Below are 19,868 nucleotides of genomic sequence, written 5' to 3'. Positions count from 1 at the left end.
TATACTCAAATATTCAACTGAAAATTCTTCACCATAATGCAACTGCCAAGTACGCTGCCTGAAAATAATATTTCGCAAGCTGAATATTGCTTGCTCTGGAAAATATAGAGGACGAAATATTTCAACTTCTGTAAATGGGTTCTGAGGCTAATGCAGCAATAGAACAACTGCTCCCCACACTGACCCACCTGTCTATATTGTTTGAATCAGCAGTGACAAATCGACACCAAATGACAAATGCCCTGCACAGACATAGCCAGTACTGAAGAAGGGTCTCGGCAAGAAAAGTCGAGTGCTTATTAATTTCCATAATGCTGCCTGACCTGCTGAGTTCCTCCAGCATTTCGTGCGTGTTGCTTTGCATTTCCAGCATTTACAGAATTTCGCGCGTTTAATGCTCTGAATATTTACCATGCAATTGGTTAAGTTTACGGAAGTGACGTTGCCGGAAAAACGTAAAGCATTTTTTTAAACCATCAGTCATGGCTGCGCTGGAGACGGTGCCGAAGGATCTGAGGCATTTGCGAGCTTGTCTTCTTTGTTCATTGGTTAAGGTAACCATAAGAGATATCTGAAGAAATTACCGCAACCAGGCTGTGCTTCCTTTTATTTTGAGGCAGCAACGGCGTGATTTCGCGTTAAATAACGGAGTGTAAATGCCGCTGCTACTATATGTCAGTTCCGACTGGCAAGAGCATACATATTGTATGTTCGGTTTCAGAATGCATAGAGCATGATCTATTCGTTATAAAAAACATTAAATATTTTAAAAAATATGTATATAGTCAGGATATTGGGCATTTCGATAGACTATTCATCTTCCAAGTTGACCCTAATTTCTAGGCCTTCATCTGTAGTTTCTTTTAAGATTATGCCACATGATCAGCCAATGTGATTTTTTCCCCTTGTGTATGGAACGATTGTCTTCTTTCTGCTGAGTGTCTTGTTTTTTGTCCCTTAGTATGTTTTGACACGTCTTGTATATTTGGAGTTGGGACTAGATGTAAGTCTTCAGAATTTTTTATGTTTAATCAAACACATAAAACTTAGATTTATTTTGAAAGTACGTAGATATTACTACACACTACTTCTAGATTCATTTTCCTGCAGACGTTTGTAGAAAAAAATAAAGAAATACAATAGAATTTACAAACAAACTATTCATAAAGACTGACAAATAACCAGTATGCTGAACAAGATAAACTGTGTAAATAAAGCTAATATTGAGAACATGAGTTGTAAAGAGTCCTTGAAAGTGTGTCTATAAGTCGTAGAATCAGTTCAGAGTTCTGTCATTTAACGTTGTCCATGTCGGCTCAGGAACCCGATTGTTGTATGGTAATAGAGTTATTCCTGAACCTACTGGTGTGGGCCTTAAGACTACGGTACCGCCTGTCTGATGGTAGTAGTTAGCAAGAAGACTGCAAAAAGAATGGTGGGGGTCTTTGATGATGGATGTTGCTTTCTTGTGGTAGTTCTCCATTTAAATTTATTCAATGGTGGGTAAGACTTTGTCTGTGATGGACTGGGCTATACTCATGATTTTCTGAGCCTTTTCTATTTCTCGACCGTGTTTCCATACCAAACTACAATGCAATTAGATAGAATACTCTTCATTGTGCTCAAGTGTATAAATGAAAAATAATCTTGATCATAATGCAGTTTGCCAAATTCACTACTTGAAATATGTTAATTTTGAAAGCTAAATAGTGCTGGTTCTGGTAATCTAGATAAAACAGCAAAAGTTCAAAGTATTGACTCCATTTCTCTCTCTAATTCTCTATTGTCCCCACAAGCTTCAAGATTGCCACCATCGTGCCAGTGCCGAAGCATTCCACTGCCACGGGCCTGAATGACTTCCGCCCAGTTGCACTCACCCCCATCATTGCAAAGTGCTTTGAGAGACTGGTTCTATCGCATCTGAAATCCTGTCTGCCTTCTACCCTGGACCCCCATCAATTTGCCTATCATACCAACAGGTCTACGGAGGACGCCATTTCCATGGCACTTCTGCCCTGACCCACCTGGACAGCTCCAACTCTTATGTCAGAATGCTATTCATTAACTTTAGTTTGACATTCAACACTGTGATCCCTTCCAGACTGATCGCCAAACTTCGCCAGCTTGGTATCAGCTCATCCCTTTTGAACTTTCTGACTAACAGACCCCAATCTGTTAAGTTAGACACCCTCTCCTCCTCCATTCTCACCCTGAATACCGGCATGCCTCAAGGCTGTGTGCTGAGCCCTCTTCTGTACTCCCTTTTCACCTATGACTGCATTCCTGTACACGGTTCTAACTGCATAATCAAGTTCGCAGGCGACACCATGGTGGTTGGCCTGATCAGAGGGGATGACAAGACGGCCTACAGGGACGAGGTCCAGCACCTGGCCGCGTGGTGTGCCAGTAACAACCTGGCCCTTAACACCAAGAAGATTATCGTGGACTTCAGGCATGCTAGGAGCCACACTTGTGTCCCATCTACATCAACGGAGCTGTAGTGGAGCGTGTATCAAGCTTCAAATTCCTTGGTGTCCACATTTCTGATGATCTCACCTGGTCCCTGAACTTCTCCATCCTGATCAGAAAGGCTCAACAGCGCCCTTATTTCCTGCGGAGCGTCAAGAAATCTCACCTCTCTCCCAGGATACTGACGGACTTTTACTGCTGTACCATTGAGAGCATATTCACCAACTGCATCTCATTGTGGTATGGCAATTGTCCTATATCGGACCGCAAAGTACTCCAGTGGGTGGTGAAAACTTCCCAGCGGATTATCGACATCCATTTGCCCACCATTGAGAACATCTACCATAAACACTGCCTGGGCAGGGTGAAAAGCATTATCAAGGATGCATCTCACCCTAACCATGGACTTTTTACTCTCCTCCCATCCGGTAGGTGCTACAGGAGCCTCCGCTCCTGCACCAGCAGGCTCAGGAAGAGCTTCTTCCCTGAGGCTGTGACCCTGCTGAACCTCACATCACAACGCTAAGCAGTATTGCACACATATTGGACTGTCTCAGTACTTTTTATATTTGTATGCTGTAGCACTTACTTTTTATTCGCAGTTATTTTGTAAATGATACTATTCTTTTGCACTTCTGGTCAGATGCTAATTGCATTTCATTGGCCTTGTATCTGTACTCGGCACAATGACAATAAAGTTGAATCTAATCTAATGTGTGATCTGTTTAATATTTGCAGAATTTTCTATTCTGTTTCATTTGTACTTGTATTATATTTGGAGGGGTATAGTTAAGGTAAATGAAAAAGGCTTTTTTCCACTGAGGTTGAGTAAGACTAGCACTAGACGTCATGGGTTAAGTATGAAAGATAAAATTTTTATGGGGAGCATGAGGGAGAACAGCACATTCAGAGGGTGGTGAGAGTGTTGGATGAGCTACCAGCGGAAGTGGTGAATGTAGGTTTGATTTCAACATTTAAGAGAAGTTTGGATATGTACATGGATGGGAAGGTATGGAGGGCTATGGTCCAGGTGCAGGTTGATGGGACTAGGCAAAATAACTGCTCAGCGTGGACTAGGTGGGTTTAAGAGTCTGTTTCTGTGCTGTACTGTTCTATGACTATTTCTACCTTTTCGATGTTAAGATACCGAGCTCTGGTTGTTACTATGGACTTTGCAACATAATGGAAAATTATTTCAATTTAAGTACGGTAGAAATGAACTTAGCATGACTTGTAATGTAGCCAAATCCAGTCATCCATAGCAGTGAGGTATTCATTTTCATTCAAGTATGAACTCTCTCATGTTGCATTTGGTGTTTTGAAATAAGCTATTTTCAAATTAATATGGATAAACTATGCCTTTCCATTTTAATTCCCTTTAAGTTCCATTAACGTCTATCTAGATGTCCAATATCTATTTTGAGGGAAACTATCTTGAATTGCAGACAGAGATAATGTTTAATGTCAAAGCTGGACATTTATGTTTGTCCTTTTTAACTTCATTCCCTACCCCCTACTTGTTGAAGACCATCGATCAATTTGAGTATGACGGTTGTGATAACTGCGATGCCTATCTGCAAATGAAGGGAAATCGAGAGATGGTGTATGACTGCACCAGTTCTTCTTTTGATGGGTGAGTTAATAAAATTACACTTGAAACCAAATCATTCTGATTTAAAATGGAATTAGCTTGTAAGCTACAAGAATAAGCCATCATGTGATTTTATGATGTCAAGAGCAGATACCTGATTCATAGAGTATTTATAGAGTAGTAGCTGCTATTTCTTTTATTTAAATTACAGAAAATGACATGGAACAATAAAGTATGAAGCTATATATTGGGCCGCAGGAAGCTAAATCAGATCACAACTGATCTGCTTCAGATGTACTGGAATGAATTTATTGGAAGAATAAAGAAGTGGGAGGGAAATAACCTTTCCAGTGGTAATAGTTCAGATACAGAATGAACACTAACTGGAATAGAGAAATGAAAAAAAGCTGGAGCTCTCATTAAAGATGGTTTACAATGAAATGAAATGTATAATAACTTATTATATAAAGAACTGAGCCAAAAATGGAAATCATAAATTTTTGGTGGAAACTTTTTCTTCACCAGACGGAAATTTTGTTAAGCTACCTATAGCAATTACTTGAAAACCAAACCAAAACCTGTTAAAGACAGAGTATGGGAATTGACACTGTATGACACATTTCCAAACAACCGAGTTCAAAGTCAACAATTTTCAATTCTTTATTACCAAGTTAGTGAAGATGGACAATCTTATAGCGATTTTTAAAAACTAAAGAAACTAAATTAGCGATATAGTGAAATAAGAATAATTAGCATAATTAAGCAGTCAACAAAAGAATATTACCACCCTGCCCCCAGCTGACTCCCTGTCAACTAAACCAACTAAGACAAAGCAGCATGCACAAAATGCTGGAGGAATTCAGCAGGCCAAGCAACATCTGTGGAAAAGAGTAAATAGTCAACATTTTGGGCTCTACCTAAGACAAAGCATGAATATGTAACTGTACTCATTTGCTTCTACCATGCCCATTCCATGTGACAAATTGCTGAAACCCATAATAAACGTGCAACACAAAGTACAATACAATCAGAAAATAGATGCATGGTTCCTACACTAGTCTAATGACATTAGAATCCACTATTTGCAACATTTTGTGAAAATGCAGAATTTGCTAAAACCATGCAATGCTTGAGGTAATTAGGCCATTATGTGCAGCAGGAAATCTTTCTCTTGGGGAGATGCTGTTTAAAACAGATCCATTGGAAACTGGGTTTTGATAGGGAAATTTAAACTTGAGAAGCTGCATGACAGAGAACTTCTTGGAAAGTTAGTTGTGAAAGTCAGGGGAAAGCTTCAGGAAACGTCTGGGTTTTATTCCTTTTGTAACATTTATCCGGAGTCCCAAAGTACCAGAATATACTACTCTGCCCCCTGTGTTTTTTTTTGTTAAGATTTACCTGCATCGTTACGCAAAGGAAGGGATTGTTTCAACTTGGTGTCATAAGGTGAAAAATAAACTTCATGGTGTGCAACAATTTAGCAAAGTGATACCTGAAAATCTGCTGTCTGGATGAACAAAGAAAACATCATTGTATCACCTCCTTTCCTTGGATATTGTTCCTGATTTGGATCATGTAATAGATTCCTGGGAGAAGGACCCTTTCCACCTCTGATTCCCTGATGAAGTATGGTCCATGGACCTCTATCGGTTTATACATAATGTAGGCAGAGTATTTGTGTTTTCCTCCAGTTGTACTTTTTCTTTCTCCTTCCTGATCTACCCAACTCCTCCCAGATCCATACCAGTCCTTCATCACCTTGTTTATTGCCCCACCTCCACCTATTCCTTTTGCCCAGGTACCTCAGTTATGTGGAAAGACTGGAGAAACTCCATTCACTTTCATTGAGATGGAGGGTTGGAAAAAGTTTCATCTTTTTCATTTGTACCTCAAGCAACGCCATCTCGAGGATGGATGAGGAGCAGAGAGCTATGCTTACCTGAAGACACAAGGCTGTAGATGCAGGAACCTAAAGCCAAAAAAAAATTGGCTGGAGAAGGTCACCATGTCAGGCAGCATCTGTGGAGGAAACTGAACAGTTCATGTATCATCTGGACTGAAAGATAGAGGGGATATAGCCATTGTTTTAAAAAAAAAAGTCGTGAAGATTTGGGGCAGGAACTTTCAAGCAATAGATGAACCTAGCTAAGAAGGGTGATAGGCAGATGGAGGAGGAATGAGTGGAGATAGCAACAAAAGCTCAAAGGTCATGTGTGTTAGCAACCAGGGGCAGCGGGTGATGAAATCTTTTAGGGAAAAGAAGGTGGGAATTTGGGTAGGTAGATGTGAACAGTAAGTGGAGCAAGATCATCAGTATGGTGGAGTGAGTGGTAGACTGTAAGTGGAGGAGGGGTGAGAAATAGGTTGATAAGGGACTGGGGTGGAGTGAGGTGGGTGTAGGAGGTACTGGGTAGATAGGAAGGGAGAAGGCAAAAGGGCGAGGGAGTAGTTTACCAGAAATTGGAGAATTCAGTGTTTATTCTATCTGTTCAAAGTAAATTTATTATCAAAGTTCATATGTCACCATATTCAACCCTGAGATTTGTTTTCTTGTGGGCATACAAAGCACTTCGAGGAACATAATAGTATCAATGAAGACCACACTCACAGAGATGGATAAACAACCAGTGTGCAAATACAGAAGGTAATAATAAAAAATAAATACAGGGCACAAAATTATTAAAAATACATAATAAAAGATCAACAAATTCAAGAACATTAATGTAGAAAATGCAGAGAAAAAGCAGGAATAATCCAACATTACAGGATCCTGTTACCATCTATGGAAAAATGATGGAGTCAGAATTAAAAGGGGGATCTTTTTTTTTCCTCCAGTCCTCCTGAAAGGTCTTGGCCCAAAACATCAATTGTACTCTTTTCCATAGATGCTGCCTGTCCTGCTGAGTTCCCCTAGCATTTTGTGCGTGTTGCTTGGATTTCCAGCATCTGTTGATTTTCTCTTGTTTATTACAGGATCCTATAACAGTTTAACACAATCTGATTACTTACACGGGCACAATCAAGTGGCAAACATCATTCATCAATATATTGCTTTAAAATGCAAACGCATAAATGAAATCACACCTTACTATAAATACAAGCCTGATCCAGTTTTAGAATCAGAATACCACAAATTATATTATCCATAATAACTGTCCAGATATAATAAGTACCGGATAAACAAGCATGAACAACTTACTTAATAGATATAGCCATTCCAAACACATAACTTAAAGAAAATAATAAATGGAAGAACACCACAAATATGCTGAATTAAGGGACTTTGGAACATGAACATGAACAAGGTATACTTTGTCCCTATAGTAATATCTACAACTGATATCATCCCAGAGTCTACACAATGGCATTAAACAATTGGGGCTACACGGTGATATCTATGTAAATCTTCAGAAAGCCACAATACTAAACACCATAAGAATACTATGAAAGTTCCTAGCAGTTGACAAATGAGCATGTTTGGCTATGCCTGCAACCTTAGGTTTTACTAGCTTGAGCTGAGGAGGAAAAAAAGCAATAAGTATAGAGAAGGTGAGATGAAGCGACCTTGAAAGTGAGTCCATAGGTTGTGGGAACAGTTCAGTGATAGGGCAAGTTATCCCCTTTGGTTCAAGAGCCAAATGGTTAAGAAGTAATAACTGTCCCTGAACCTGGTGGCATGGGTCCTGAGGCTCCTTGACCACCTTCCTGGTGACAGCAGTATGAAGAGAACATGGTGGGGGTCCTTGATGATGATGCTGTTTTCCTTCGACAGTGCTCAATGATGGGGATGGTTTTGCCTCTGATGTAGAGTCGTATCCACTACCTTTTGTAGGATTTTCTTTATAAAGGCATTGGTGTTTCCATATCAGGCCGTGATGCAGCCAGTCGATATATTCGCCATCGCAAATCTAGAAGTTTGTCAAAGTTTTAGATGTCATGCTGAATCTTCACAAATCCTAAGTACGTAGTGGCGCTGCAATGCTTTTTTCATAATGGCACTTGCATGCCTGACCCAGTATAGACCCTCTGAAATGATAACACTGAAAATTTAAAGTTGCTAATCCTCTCCACCTCTGATCTTCAGATGAGGACTGCCTCATGGACTGCCATTGGTTTGTACACTATGCAAGCAGGATATTTGTGCATTCTTCCAATTGCATTTTTTCTTTCTCCTTCCTAATCTACCTAGCTCCACTCACATCAGTTGCCCATCACCTTGTTTATTACCCCTCCTCTGCCCATTCCATACCCAGGTACCGCAGGTATGTGGAAAGACTGGAGAACTCCCATTTACTGTCATTGAGGTGGAGGGTTGAAAAGGGTTTATCTTGTTCTTTATACATCAAGCAAGGCCAATCTTTTCTGTTACTTCAAGTACTTAAATCAAGGTTGACAAACCAAAAATTTAAAATCTTGAGTAGTGTAGCTAAAGTGTTTAAATAAAAAACTTTTTAATGAGAGTATTGGTAACTGAAGAATACAGATTTAAGGTTGTTGGCAAAATAAGGCTTTGTAAATTAATATATTTATACTGTGAGCTATAGTGATATGAAAGGAGGATTAATTAGATTAAATACAGAGCTGGCATAGGCACAATGAGGTTCAGGACCAGAATTTCAAATCCTATTTCCTTCCTTCTAAATTATTACACTTTCTGTTTTCATTCTGTTTTCATCCATGTATTAGCTGGCATTTTGTTTCCAAAATTTAATAAACCTTCCAAAACTATCCAGCCGAAATTCTAACTATATTGTGTCGGTACAGCATTGTGGGAGAAAGCCCATGAAAATGCATAAAATGGTTCATGATCTTGAGAATGGAGGGGAAAGTTGTAGTTTACTTATGAAGTCTCTCAAAGCATTTATCACAGTTTAATTTCATGTAAATGCTTCATCCGTGTTTATACAATTTACGCTTTGCCACTTGAGTTAGTGTATTAGCAAAAGGTCGTAATATTGGCAATTTTTCTCTTCTCTTTGCCTTCTGAGATGTAGAATGTTAAAGCAGGTAGTTGATAGTGAGCTCAATGTTTTGTGGCTGAAATTGGCTAACTAATTGTAGATTGGGAATTAACTTGTATCATCAAGCAATGCTGGAATTTTCTTAGTTTGTCTGTATTTTCCTTGCATCTGCCCATATATTGAAAATATTCAGTACTTACTGAATTCTGGCCCCAAATATAAAATATAGACTGTAGGGAGGAAAAAAGGAAAAACACTTGAAAGGTGCCAATCATTGTATGTGGTTTTTCTTTTTTTAATTTCAGATCTTGGATGTTTGCCCATTATGGTACGCTGGATCTGAAATGCCTCTTTTAGTTGTTTGACTTGGTTAGTTAGTTACTGCCCGTTACGCTGCTGGTGCTTAGGGCAGCAATGAAGATCTTCCATCTGCGTCTGTCCTTGGCAATATATATTTGCACAACAGATATAAAAGGATTCTTCATTGCTGTTCCGTCACTTTTTTTTGACCAGTCGGTGTTGTTAGCCTTGAGCTGACCCTTGAACCTGGAAGACTGGTGGACCACTCTTGGTCTGGCCTTTACCCTTTGACCTATTTGGCATGGGTGACCCTACCAAGAGCCAAAGCATAAAGCCCTAACTCCAGCCTACATAGCTCTACGGGTCATTGAGGGAAGGAAGCCTCCAAACCATATGACAAGGTTGTGGCCCTCTGACTTGAATGCAGTATTTAATGAACTTGATATGGTGCACGATGTTGCTGCTCAGGTTGCTAACATCTCTTTTTCAGGATTATAGCAATGATGAGTCCTGAAGACAGCTGGGTGTCTAAATGGCAACGGATCAGTAAGTTTAAAGCAGTTTTCTGCACATTCCAATATGCATTTGAAGTTTATATTTGGATCATTAGGTGGAATTATCTTTCCTGTAGGTGGTACATGGTATGCATTCTCCATATCGGTTGTCTTGTGCTATATAAATACTGAAATTTAAAAAATAAAATGATTCTGTGTAGGTATCGAGATGCATTTATTATTTTCCAGATGACTTTCTGATACAGTGTTTGCTTTAATTCAGTCAGTTCATTTGGAGTTACAATTAAAGGTCTTCTCCAGTGCACCAAACAAAAATGTGCAATATTTTGTGAAAATTGAATAACTATTATTTGCTCATATTATGATAAAATCAAAAACTTAAATTTAAAACATCATATCTATAAATCCTGTGCTTTCAATCCTCAGCACCTTCACTGATAAATATCTGGTTGTATTTGCTAAAGTTTAGAGAGATTAATTTTTAATAACAAAAATAGCTGTTTTGTAACTTAAAATGAGAGAGATTTTTAAATTTCATTTTAATTATTAGCTTTCTCGCTTCTGTACATAGGGTTTCTCAGCATTTTCTGTTTTTTGCTGCAGATTCTGGATTCTGACATTCTTTATTTTTATTTTGCAATACTAGTCCTCTGGTACTAGTCCGGTATCCAGGGAGAATTGGAAACCTATGATTAAAACTATTGCAATTCCCTCCCTCCCTTTCCACTTTTAACAGCTTTATATACTTTATGTGATAAACACTAAACTTGATATTTCCTTTTACCATGTTTGTTCCACACAATATTTTCACACATTAACTTCAACATCATCAGCATCCCCATCTTTTGTGAAGACTGTTGCAGAATGGTCTGAATCTTACCCATGGCTTTTATTTTGACACAGGTTACTTTTTAATTCTGAATAAGCCATGTTGTTTCTTCATTATGTTACTCATTGGGTTCTTTTTTTTTAAATATAAATTTTATTGAGTTTTCAAAAAGAATACATGAAAAGATAATATCTACCCTCCCCCCTCCCCTTAACCCTCCCCCCCATATAAAGTCCTACCTAAAAAAGAAAAGAAGAAAAAAGAAGAAGAAGAGCCACCTGGGTATTGGAAGGTTTCCACATGCTCCATGGAATTCAAAATAAATTTGGTATACTTATTCGTTATTTTCTCCAAGGGACCAAGATCTTTATCGGAGCACTTAAATATGCCATCCTATCTTTTGTAAATAAGGGCGCCAAATATTCAAAAATGTTACATATTTATCTCTTAAATTATAAGTAATTTTTTCGAGTGGAATAGAACTAGCCATTTCATTATTCCAACGATTCATACTTAAATACGAATCAGATTTCCAAGTAACTGCTATAGTCTTCTTAGCTACTGCCAATGCAATTTTTATAAATTCTTTCTGATATTTATTCAATTTAAGTTTTGGCTTAATCCCTTCAATATCACCTAATAGAAATAATACAGGGTTATGTGGAAGTTGAGTTCCAGTAATTTGTTCCAATAAGACTCTTAAATTTATCCAAAAGGGTTGAATTTTAAAACAAGACCAAGTAGAATGTAAGAAAGTTATAATTTCTTGATTACACCGAAAGCATTTATTGGATAGATTTGAATTTAATCTATTTATTTTTTGTGGTGTAATATATAATTGGTGTAAAAAATTATATTGTACTAATCTAAGTCGAACATTTATTGTATTTGTCATACTGTCAAGACAGAGTCTTGACCAATTTGTTTCATCAATATTAATATTTAGATCTGTTTCCCATTTTTGTTTTGACTTATGGATTCTTTGTTTAATTGTCTGTTTTTGCATCAAATTATACGTACAAGAAATAAATTTTTTTAATTTTCCCTTTTTGAATTAAAGTTTCAATTTCATTAGGTTTTGGCAAAAACATTGTTTGACCCAGCTTACCTTTTAAGTAAGCCCTTAATTGAAGGTAACAAAAGAAAGTGTTATTTGATATTTTATATTTATCCTTTAGTTGTTCAAATGACATCAATATACCTCGTTCATAACAATCTCCTATAAATTTAATCCCTTTTTGGTACCAATTATATAAAAGTTGATTGTCCATTGTAAAAGGAATAAGTCTGTTTTGGAACAAAGGTCTCCTTGCTAATAAAGATTTCTGTATTTCATTATCAACATTTATCTTATTCCATAGATCAATCAAATATATTAGTATAGGAGATTCTTTCTTTTCCCTTATCCATTTAGATTCCCATTTATATATAAAATCTTCAGGTCTATTTTCTCCTATCTTGTCTAATTCTACTTTAATCCATGCTGGTTTTCGATCATCGAAAAAAGATGTAATAAATCTAAGTTGATTTGCTTTATAATAATTCTTAAAGTTTGGACGTTGTAACCCTCCTAACTCAAATTTACATGTCAATTTTTCCGATGATATTCTTGATATTTTACCTTTCCAAAGAAATTTTCTCACACATTTATTTAACTCTTGAAAAAATTTCTGTTGCAATTGTATTGGTAATGTTTGAAACAAATACTGTAATCTAGGAAATATGTTCATTTTTACAACATTGACTCTACCTACTAATGTTATTGGTAGTATCATCCATTTGTCAAGATCTTCTTGAATTTTTTTCAATAGTGGTAAATAATTAAATTTATATAAATTCTTTACATCATTGTCAAGTCTTGTACCTAAATACTTTATACCATTTACCGGCCATCTAAATTGGGTTGCTAACCGACATTGACTGTAGTCTCCTTTAGTAAGAGGTAAAATTTCACTTTTATCCCAATTTATTTTATAACCTGATACCTTCCCATATTCATCCAATCTAGAAGATAGTTTATGTAACGAATGTTGTGGGTTTGTTAATTAAATCAAAACATCATCGGCAAAAAGATTAATTTTATATTCCTCCTGATTAACTCTAAAACCCATAATATCTGGATCAATTCTGATTAGTTCTGCTAATGGCTCTATCGCCAGTACAAATAAAGCAGGTGATAATGGACAACCTTGTCTAGTTGACCTTTTTAACTGGAATGGTGTTGAAATTTGAGAGTTTGTCACTACTTTAGCCTTAGGGTTAGAATTTAAAATTTTAATCCAATTTATAAAAGATATTCCTAACCCATATTTTTCTAATACTTTAAATAAAAAATCCCATTCTAATCTATCAAATGCTTTTTCTGCATCCAAGGCTACTACTATACTCTTCTCGTCCCTTTTTTTGTGCCAAATGAATTATACTGGGTAGCCGAGTTACATTATCTGCCAATTGTCTATTTTTAATAAATCCTGTTTGATCCATATGTATTAATTTTGGTAAGTATTTAGATAATATATTCGATAAAATTTTTGCTATTATTTTATAATCAGTATTCAATAAAGAAATAGGCCTGTATGATGTTGGTTTCATAGGGTCTCTGTCTTTTTTTGGCAATACTATTACAATCGCTGTTGAAAAAGATTCTGGGAGTTTATGTGTTTTTTCTGCTTGACGTATTAACTCCATAAAGAGAGGAAATAATAAATCTTTAAATTTTTTATAAAATTCAGGTGGAAAACCATCTTCTCCTGGAGATTTATTACTTTGAAGTGATCCTAAAGCTGCTTCAACTTCTTTTAATGTAAAAGGCATATCTAATCCCTTCTGTTCTTCCATGTTCAATTTTGGAAGAGTTACTTGTGATAAAAACCTTTCTATCTCATTAACATCATTTTGTGATTCTGATTGATATAATTCAGAATAGAAACTTTTAAAGGTTTCATTTATTTCAAGAGGTTTATAAGATATTTTATTTGCACTTGTTCTAATTGCATTTATTGTTTTGGAAGCTTGTTCTGTTTTCAACTGCCAGGCAAGAATTTTATGTGCTCTCTCACCTAACTCATAATACCTTTGCTTAGTTCTTATAAGTGCTTTTTCCATTCTATATGTCTGAAGCGTATTATATTGTAACTTCTTATTGACAAGTTGCCTTTGTTTTTCTTCCGACATATATGTATGAGATTCTTTTTCTAATTTTGTAATCTCTTTTTCCAATTGATCTAGTTGTGCCATATATTCTTTCTTAATTTTAGACGTATAACTTATTATCTGGCCCCTCAGATATGCTTTCATCGCATCCCATCATTGGGTTCTTTTGTGAAACATTGAATTTTTAAAATTGTCAATATTTTTCCATACCCTCTTTAAGTTTTTCGCATTTTTGTTTTGACTATTGTATTTCCATTGTATTATGCTTCTATGACCAACAGTACTTTTATTTTGTTTCCTTCTACATCTATGCATATTATCATTCACAAAGCTGTGGATTTTGCAGTTGCATCCGTTACTTTGTGGGAACCCATTGAATCTTGTCCTGAAGTACCTCCTATCGGTACAAGGCTGATTTATCACCAAGTAGCTGTTTCCAGTCTACTTTTACTTTTTCAGTAAAGTTGATCTTAGCCCTGTTTTAATCCTTTAGTTGTGCTTTATAATTGACCTTTTCCTTTATTGTACTAAATCCATATGAAGGCATGATAGACTACAGATACTGAAATCAGGAACAAAAGAATCAAACTGCTGGAGAAACTGAACTAGTCAGGCGCCATCTATGGAGGCAAAGGAATGGTTGCTTTTTGGGGTTGTGAGCCTGCATCAAGACTTTGCAGGGTCATGACCTTAAATGTTGACCATCCCATTGCCTCTGCAGCTGCTGAGTTCCTCCAGGTATATGTTTTCTTTATTTAAATCTTACTGAGTCATGATGGCATCCACTAAAATCCTCTCACTGATATCCTTCAGCATGATTAGATAACTTAAAAGTAATTCCAGAATTGTTCCTACTTCAACAGTCTGGGCTTGCTGCACACAGGCTGAAACTGTTTTCCTGAATACAACTCAGGAATTTGGTGTCCCCTATGTCAATAACAAACAGGAGCCTGAAATTGCCACTCTTACCACTTTTGGCCATAATGCCCAAGTGCCACATCTTCCTGTCTCATCTGATTGTTCACATCTTGTACCATTACCACATTCTTCTGGATGTTAAAATGCCCCAATGCCAGGCCTCTAATCAATATACAATTGAAAAACCTGGTAACTGTTTCACATACAAAAAAATCTTTGATACTTGTTCTCCTGAGTTGAAATATGATGGCCTAAATCTGTCACATTGCTATTTTTTGCTTTTTTTCAGGTAATTTTAAGCCAGGTATCTATGCAGTATCAGTGACTGGACGGTTACCCCAGGGTAAGATACTACATTTTGAGAGCTACATTTCAGATATTGGTTCAGTTGCAGAAATAATTCAAATCTATAAAATGTAAGAAAATACATTGTGGGGGCAGTGTCTACTCATAATGACAAAGTTTTTTTCACACATTTATTGCCTATTGCTCAGTACCGTAAATTGCATATTTGAATTTAATGAAAAGCAGCACGGGTTAAGTCACAAACACGAATTCTGCAGCTGCTGGAAATTCAAGCAACACACATCAAAGTTGCTGGCAGCATCTCTAGGAAGAGGTACAGTTGACGTTTCAGGCCGAGACCCTTCGTCAGTCCATGGTTGCCTCTTCTGCCATGCTGAGGCCACTCTCAGGCTGCAGGAACAAAACCTCATATTCCGTCTAGGTAGCCTCCAACCTGATTGCATGAACATTGATTTCTCCTTCCGGTATCTTTTTACTTTTCCCCACTCTGGCCTCTTGCCTCTTCTTACCAGCCTATCACCTCCTCCTGGTGCCCCTCCTTTTCTTTCACCCATGGTCCGGTCCCCTCTCCTATCAGATTTCCTTTTCTCCAGCCTTTACCTTTCCCTCCTTCTTCTCTCTTCTATTCCCTACTTTGGCTTCTTACCTCTTTTCCTCACCTAGCTATCACCTCCCCCTTGTGCTCCTCCTTTCCTTTCTCCCAGGATTCACTCTCTTCTATCAGATTTCTTCTTCTCCAGCCCTTTACCTTCCCCACCCACCTGGCTTCACCTATCACCTTCTAACTTGTCCTCCTTCCCTCCCCCACATTTTATTCTGATGTCTTCCCCTTTACTTTCCAGTCCTGATAAAGCGTCTCTGCCCAAGAAGTTAAATGTTTATTTATTTCCATAGCTGCTAGCTGACCTATTGAGTTTCTTCAGCATTTTGTGTGTGTTGCACTGGATTTCCAGCATCTGCAGAATCTCTTGTGTTTATAGGTTGGTAGCATAGACTTCAGAACGATATATCTAAATCTGCTTAGTGTCAAAAGTTAAGTATGCTTCCTTGCTTTTCATATATTGCATTGCAGTCCAAATGTTTTCCAGTTAATGGTACCAATCTATGAGCTGCCTTTGCAATTATCTAATGTGCATATCTGTGAAGGTAGTTCTGAAGCTCATCATTTGTGACCTGTGCTGCAAAGGAAAAACAAAAACAAATAAAACTAAACATATTTAAAAGTAAAGGTGAAAACACAAGCTATTTTAAACTACTATAGAAATTTCCATATCTAAGCGAGACATGACAGTGCAGATGCTGGAATCTGGAGCAAAAAAAAACAAATTGCTGGAGGAACTTAGCAGGTCAGGAAGCGTCTATGGGGGCGGGGGGGGGGAAGGATTGGCTGATGTAAACCATTCCGCTTCACAGATGCTGCCTTCGCCACTGAGCCCATCCTGCAGTTCCCCCACCCCCCAATCTGTGTTGTATGATAACTTTACACTCAAAGACATGTCATAGTTAAAAGATCTCTTGCAAGCAGCTGTCAGGAAGTTTCAAACATCTACATTTGAGCATGCAGGTATAGAATAAGCTTGTTGGCACCTGCAAGGAAGAGAAGCCAATATTTAATGATTTGAACTTCTGTTTGTTTTATTGATCTGTTTTACAGGTATTGTGAGGGAACTGAAAAGTCGAGGTGTTATCTACAAATCAAGAGACACTGCTATCAAATCTTAATGCCTTCATTGTGCATCCTGTCTAATGTCTACAATTGGGATTCCCCTTCTATTTCTGACTGGAAACATTTGTATCAATCTCAATTGAAATATGTTTTGATATATTGGTGTGGCGTAGCATCCAAATCTGTTATGTTTATAGACACAGTCCAAAGAAGTTAATTGGAGAATCTAAATTCCGCAGACGTGGTTCATCTTGGTTAAGGTAAACATTTATCTACAAGGTAAAGGATAAAATGTTGTTTTTATCCATCACTAAGTCTAATGTGATTGTTTTGTGAAATTTAGAATAAAGTACTGCTAGATGCAGAACAGATGTCAGTGCAAATTTAGATACTTTAAGGTAAAATAGTTTTTGAAAGGAGGAGGAAAAGTATTGAAACACTTTTTTTAGAACCAATAGAATGGCTGATACTAACTTCAAATGTTAAAAGTGTCTTGCTATCTTCTCAAGCAATTCTTAAGGATTGATGCTTACTTGCCTGTACACCAGTTCATGTGCTCCATCAACGGGGATGATGCAAGGAAAAATGGAATGTATGGTGGGGAGAGGACCAAGGGTAATGTGGGAGTATCAGTGAATGGGACTGATCAACATGATAGTTGGACCAGGAGCACTAGTTGAGGTTAGTCTTGGCATATGGAGTAGTATTGCTTGTCAGAATTCAGCATATTTGGCACTAGACTGTATTCTGAGAGTATAGCCTTTTTGGTGGGAGGGATGGGATTGCTGGATTTAATTGGAAAGTAGGCTTGGCAGTGTTGTAGCAGAAGAAATGCAATAGCTTGTCAGGGATGGATTTGATGTTGAGTGACAATAACCTTGGTTGGGGTGGAATTCTTGGATGGTTGTGTATCTGTTAGGATTGGCTTTAAATGAGTGACATTTTAATTTTTTTTCCAGTGTTTGGGTAGCCCCAGAGTATTTCTAGGGTGGATAATCCCAAAGGCAGTTAAGTATTGACCTAACTGAATCTTCAGCAACAACCTGCAAGATGATCTGCCAGGCTAGACTCCCCATTTAGTCATCCTTTAAAAGCCTGCTTTTGTAAGTGCCCTATAATGCTGGAGACTCTGTAAGTGTTTGGACATTATTGAAGTGACATCCAGATACCTGCTGGTTGTGATGGCATTTGAAATACAAGGAATAGAAATTGCTGATTTTAAACACTGCTCGCGTAAAATCACCATTTTTCAATCATAGTTGATTTTAATTGCAAGTTGCACAGAAACATAGTGCAATGCTATTTAATTTCCTGGCTAGAATAGTCCATACTGGTAGTTATGCCCTTCAGAACCTATCTTTTCCTAGAGTTAGTGCTCCAAACAGCTCTTGGTGATGGAGATATATTTTTTCCCAAATGGGAGAATATTCCGTGTCTCTGTTATTGTCAGTGTTTCTTCTAAGAAATTTGATGTCAAGCAGTGCTGATTTATTGACTGGGTGAAACTTATGATTGCAGCTATTTAACCAGACTAAGGTGCAAAAGTGAGAAAGTGCCAGTTGGGTTGTTATTGTGGAAAACAACTCATTTGACTGTTGTGCTAGTAAACACAAAATATTTATTAATCTACCAACATCCACCCACTGTTGGACCATGAGGCGGAAAAAGCTCAAATGACAGAAGGTTCCTAATTAATATGCAATTTAAAGCATTCCATATTATGTGGTCTTTAATAAACATTTTTTCTTGATACAAATTTACTTCAAACTCTCAATGATTCATTGTTATTGAGACTTAAAAATTAATTGCCTTTTTTTTTAAAAAGCCAAAACACTAAATTGAAAGTGCACATCTACGATCAACCATAGAAAATCCTGAACTGTATCTGAGCTAATTTTGTTTTCTTGTAGATGTTCATGACAAAAGTATAATTGCAGTGTTTTTGATATTAATTCATTTGGATAATTTAGTTTCCAACATTTCAAATCCTAAATCAGTGGCATTTGAAGGTATTTACAGATTAGAAAACATTTTTTATGTTACAGGGAATAGGGTGGAGGTCAAGAGAAAATGGATGACAGATTAATGTTAGCTGGTGAAGGCTTGATAATGGCAAGTAAAGTGTGAAATATAAATAAAGGAGAGGAGAATAAACAGTGGTTGAAGTGGGAGATATAGAACTGCATGCTGAAAATCTAAAATGAGAGGACCATGGAAAAGTGGACAGTTAAGGAATAGCTGTGGAGAGGAAACAAGAAATGGCATTAGATCAGAATCTAGAAAGCCTGGTTTTCTGAAATTGTTCAGTGAGTCTCAAAGGCGGTGGCTTGGGTAGAAGGTTTTGCTTGTTACTTTGACTAGTTTAGGGTCAAGGTTTCCCAAATGATTTTTACCAAGACCTATTGTTTTTCCTGCCTGACAAATATTTTTCAAAGTACTCAGTTATCAAATAATTTTGACCCCATTCAGTTTAATATGATGTTCTGCAGCTAGAATCTCTTGCTCCCGACTTTAGTGTTCCTTGCTCATTCCACTCTCAGAATGTATGTTTAGTCTGAACATCCCATTTTCTGGATCATTTCAATCCTCTCTTCCTTTCAAAGCCTCCTAAAGAATACGGTCAAGCAGGATGTTGGGCACCATCTCTTATTCCAAGATTTCCCTTTTCCTTTTAATTTTCTGCTCCTGCTATGCAAATTGCCTTCAGGTTTTGTGCTTTAATTTGCATTGAATTGAGTTATTATTTGCTGTTCAAATATGTAAAAAGTGCCTGATGACCTTGAAGTCTTGCGTGGTTTATAGTTAATGAACAAAAGCAGCATAAAGAAATAGAAGCAGGAGTAGGTCATTGGGCCTCTTGTTTCTGCTCTGCCATTCAGTAGAATCATGGCTAATTATTTACTAACCCCATATCCCTTGACTCCCTGAAGTTAAAATCTATCAACCTCTGTCTTGAATATATAGCGCATCTTAATTTATGTTAAGGTGTGATTGCACTCAGTAGATAATCCAAGATTACACACTTGATGGAAACATCAAAATCATTCAAATGACATAGGAATGTTAGTGGAACGATTAGGAACATTACTTTCCAAATTTTTTGAGAGTTCCACATTAAAATTGCAACTCATGTAAAGGTCTGATGGCAGCATGGAGCACT

The 19,868-nt window shown here is 37.2% G+C and overlaps 1 protein-coding gene across 1 annotated transcript; it reads left to right on the top strand.

Moving 5' to 3' along the window:
* The first annotated feature begins 454 nt into the window (after positions 1 to 454).
* Positions 455 to 17,934, top strand: supt4h1 (SPT4 homolog, DSIF elongation factor subunit). The gene is made up of 5 exons (XM_063031225.1): positions 455 to 554; positions 3,996 to 4,102; positions 9,812 to 9,867; positions 15,026 to 15,079; positions 16,697 to 17,934. Exons 1-5 carry the CDS (start codon positions 483 to 485, stop codon positions 16,762 to 16,764), a joined length of 357 nt encoding a protein of 118 aa, XP_062887295.1. The 5' UTR covers positions 455 to 482; the 3' UTR covers positions 16,765 to 17,934.
* Positions 17,935 to 19,868: the final 1,934 nt, after the last annotated feature.

The sequence above is a fragment of the Mobula hypostoma genome, chromosome 23 (assembly GCF_963921235.1).
Source record: "Mobula hypostoma chromosome 23, sMobHyp1.1, whole genome shotgun sequence".
Taxonomy (NCBI): domain Eukaryota; kingdom Metazoa; phylum Chordata; class Chondrichthyes; order Myliobatiformes; family Myliobatidae; genus Mobula; species Mobula hypostoma.
Note: the sequence above shows the minus strand (reverse complement) of the source record. Positions and strands in the feature narration are given on the sequence as shown.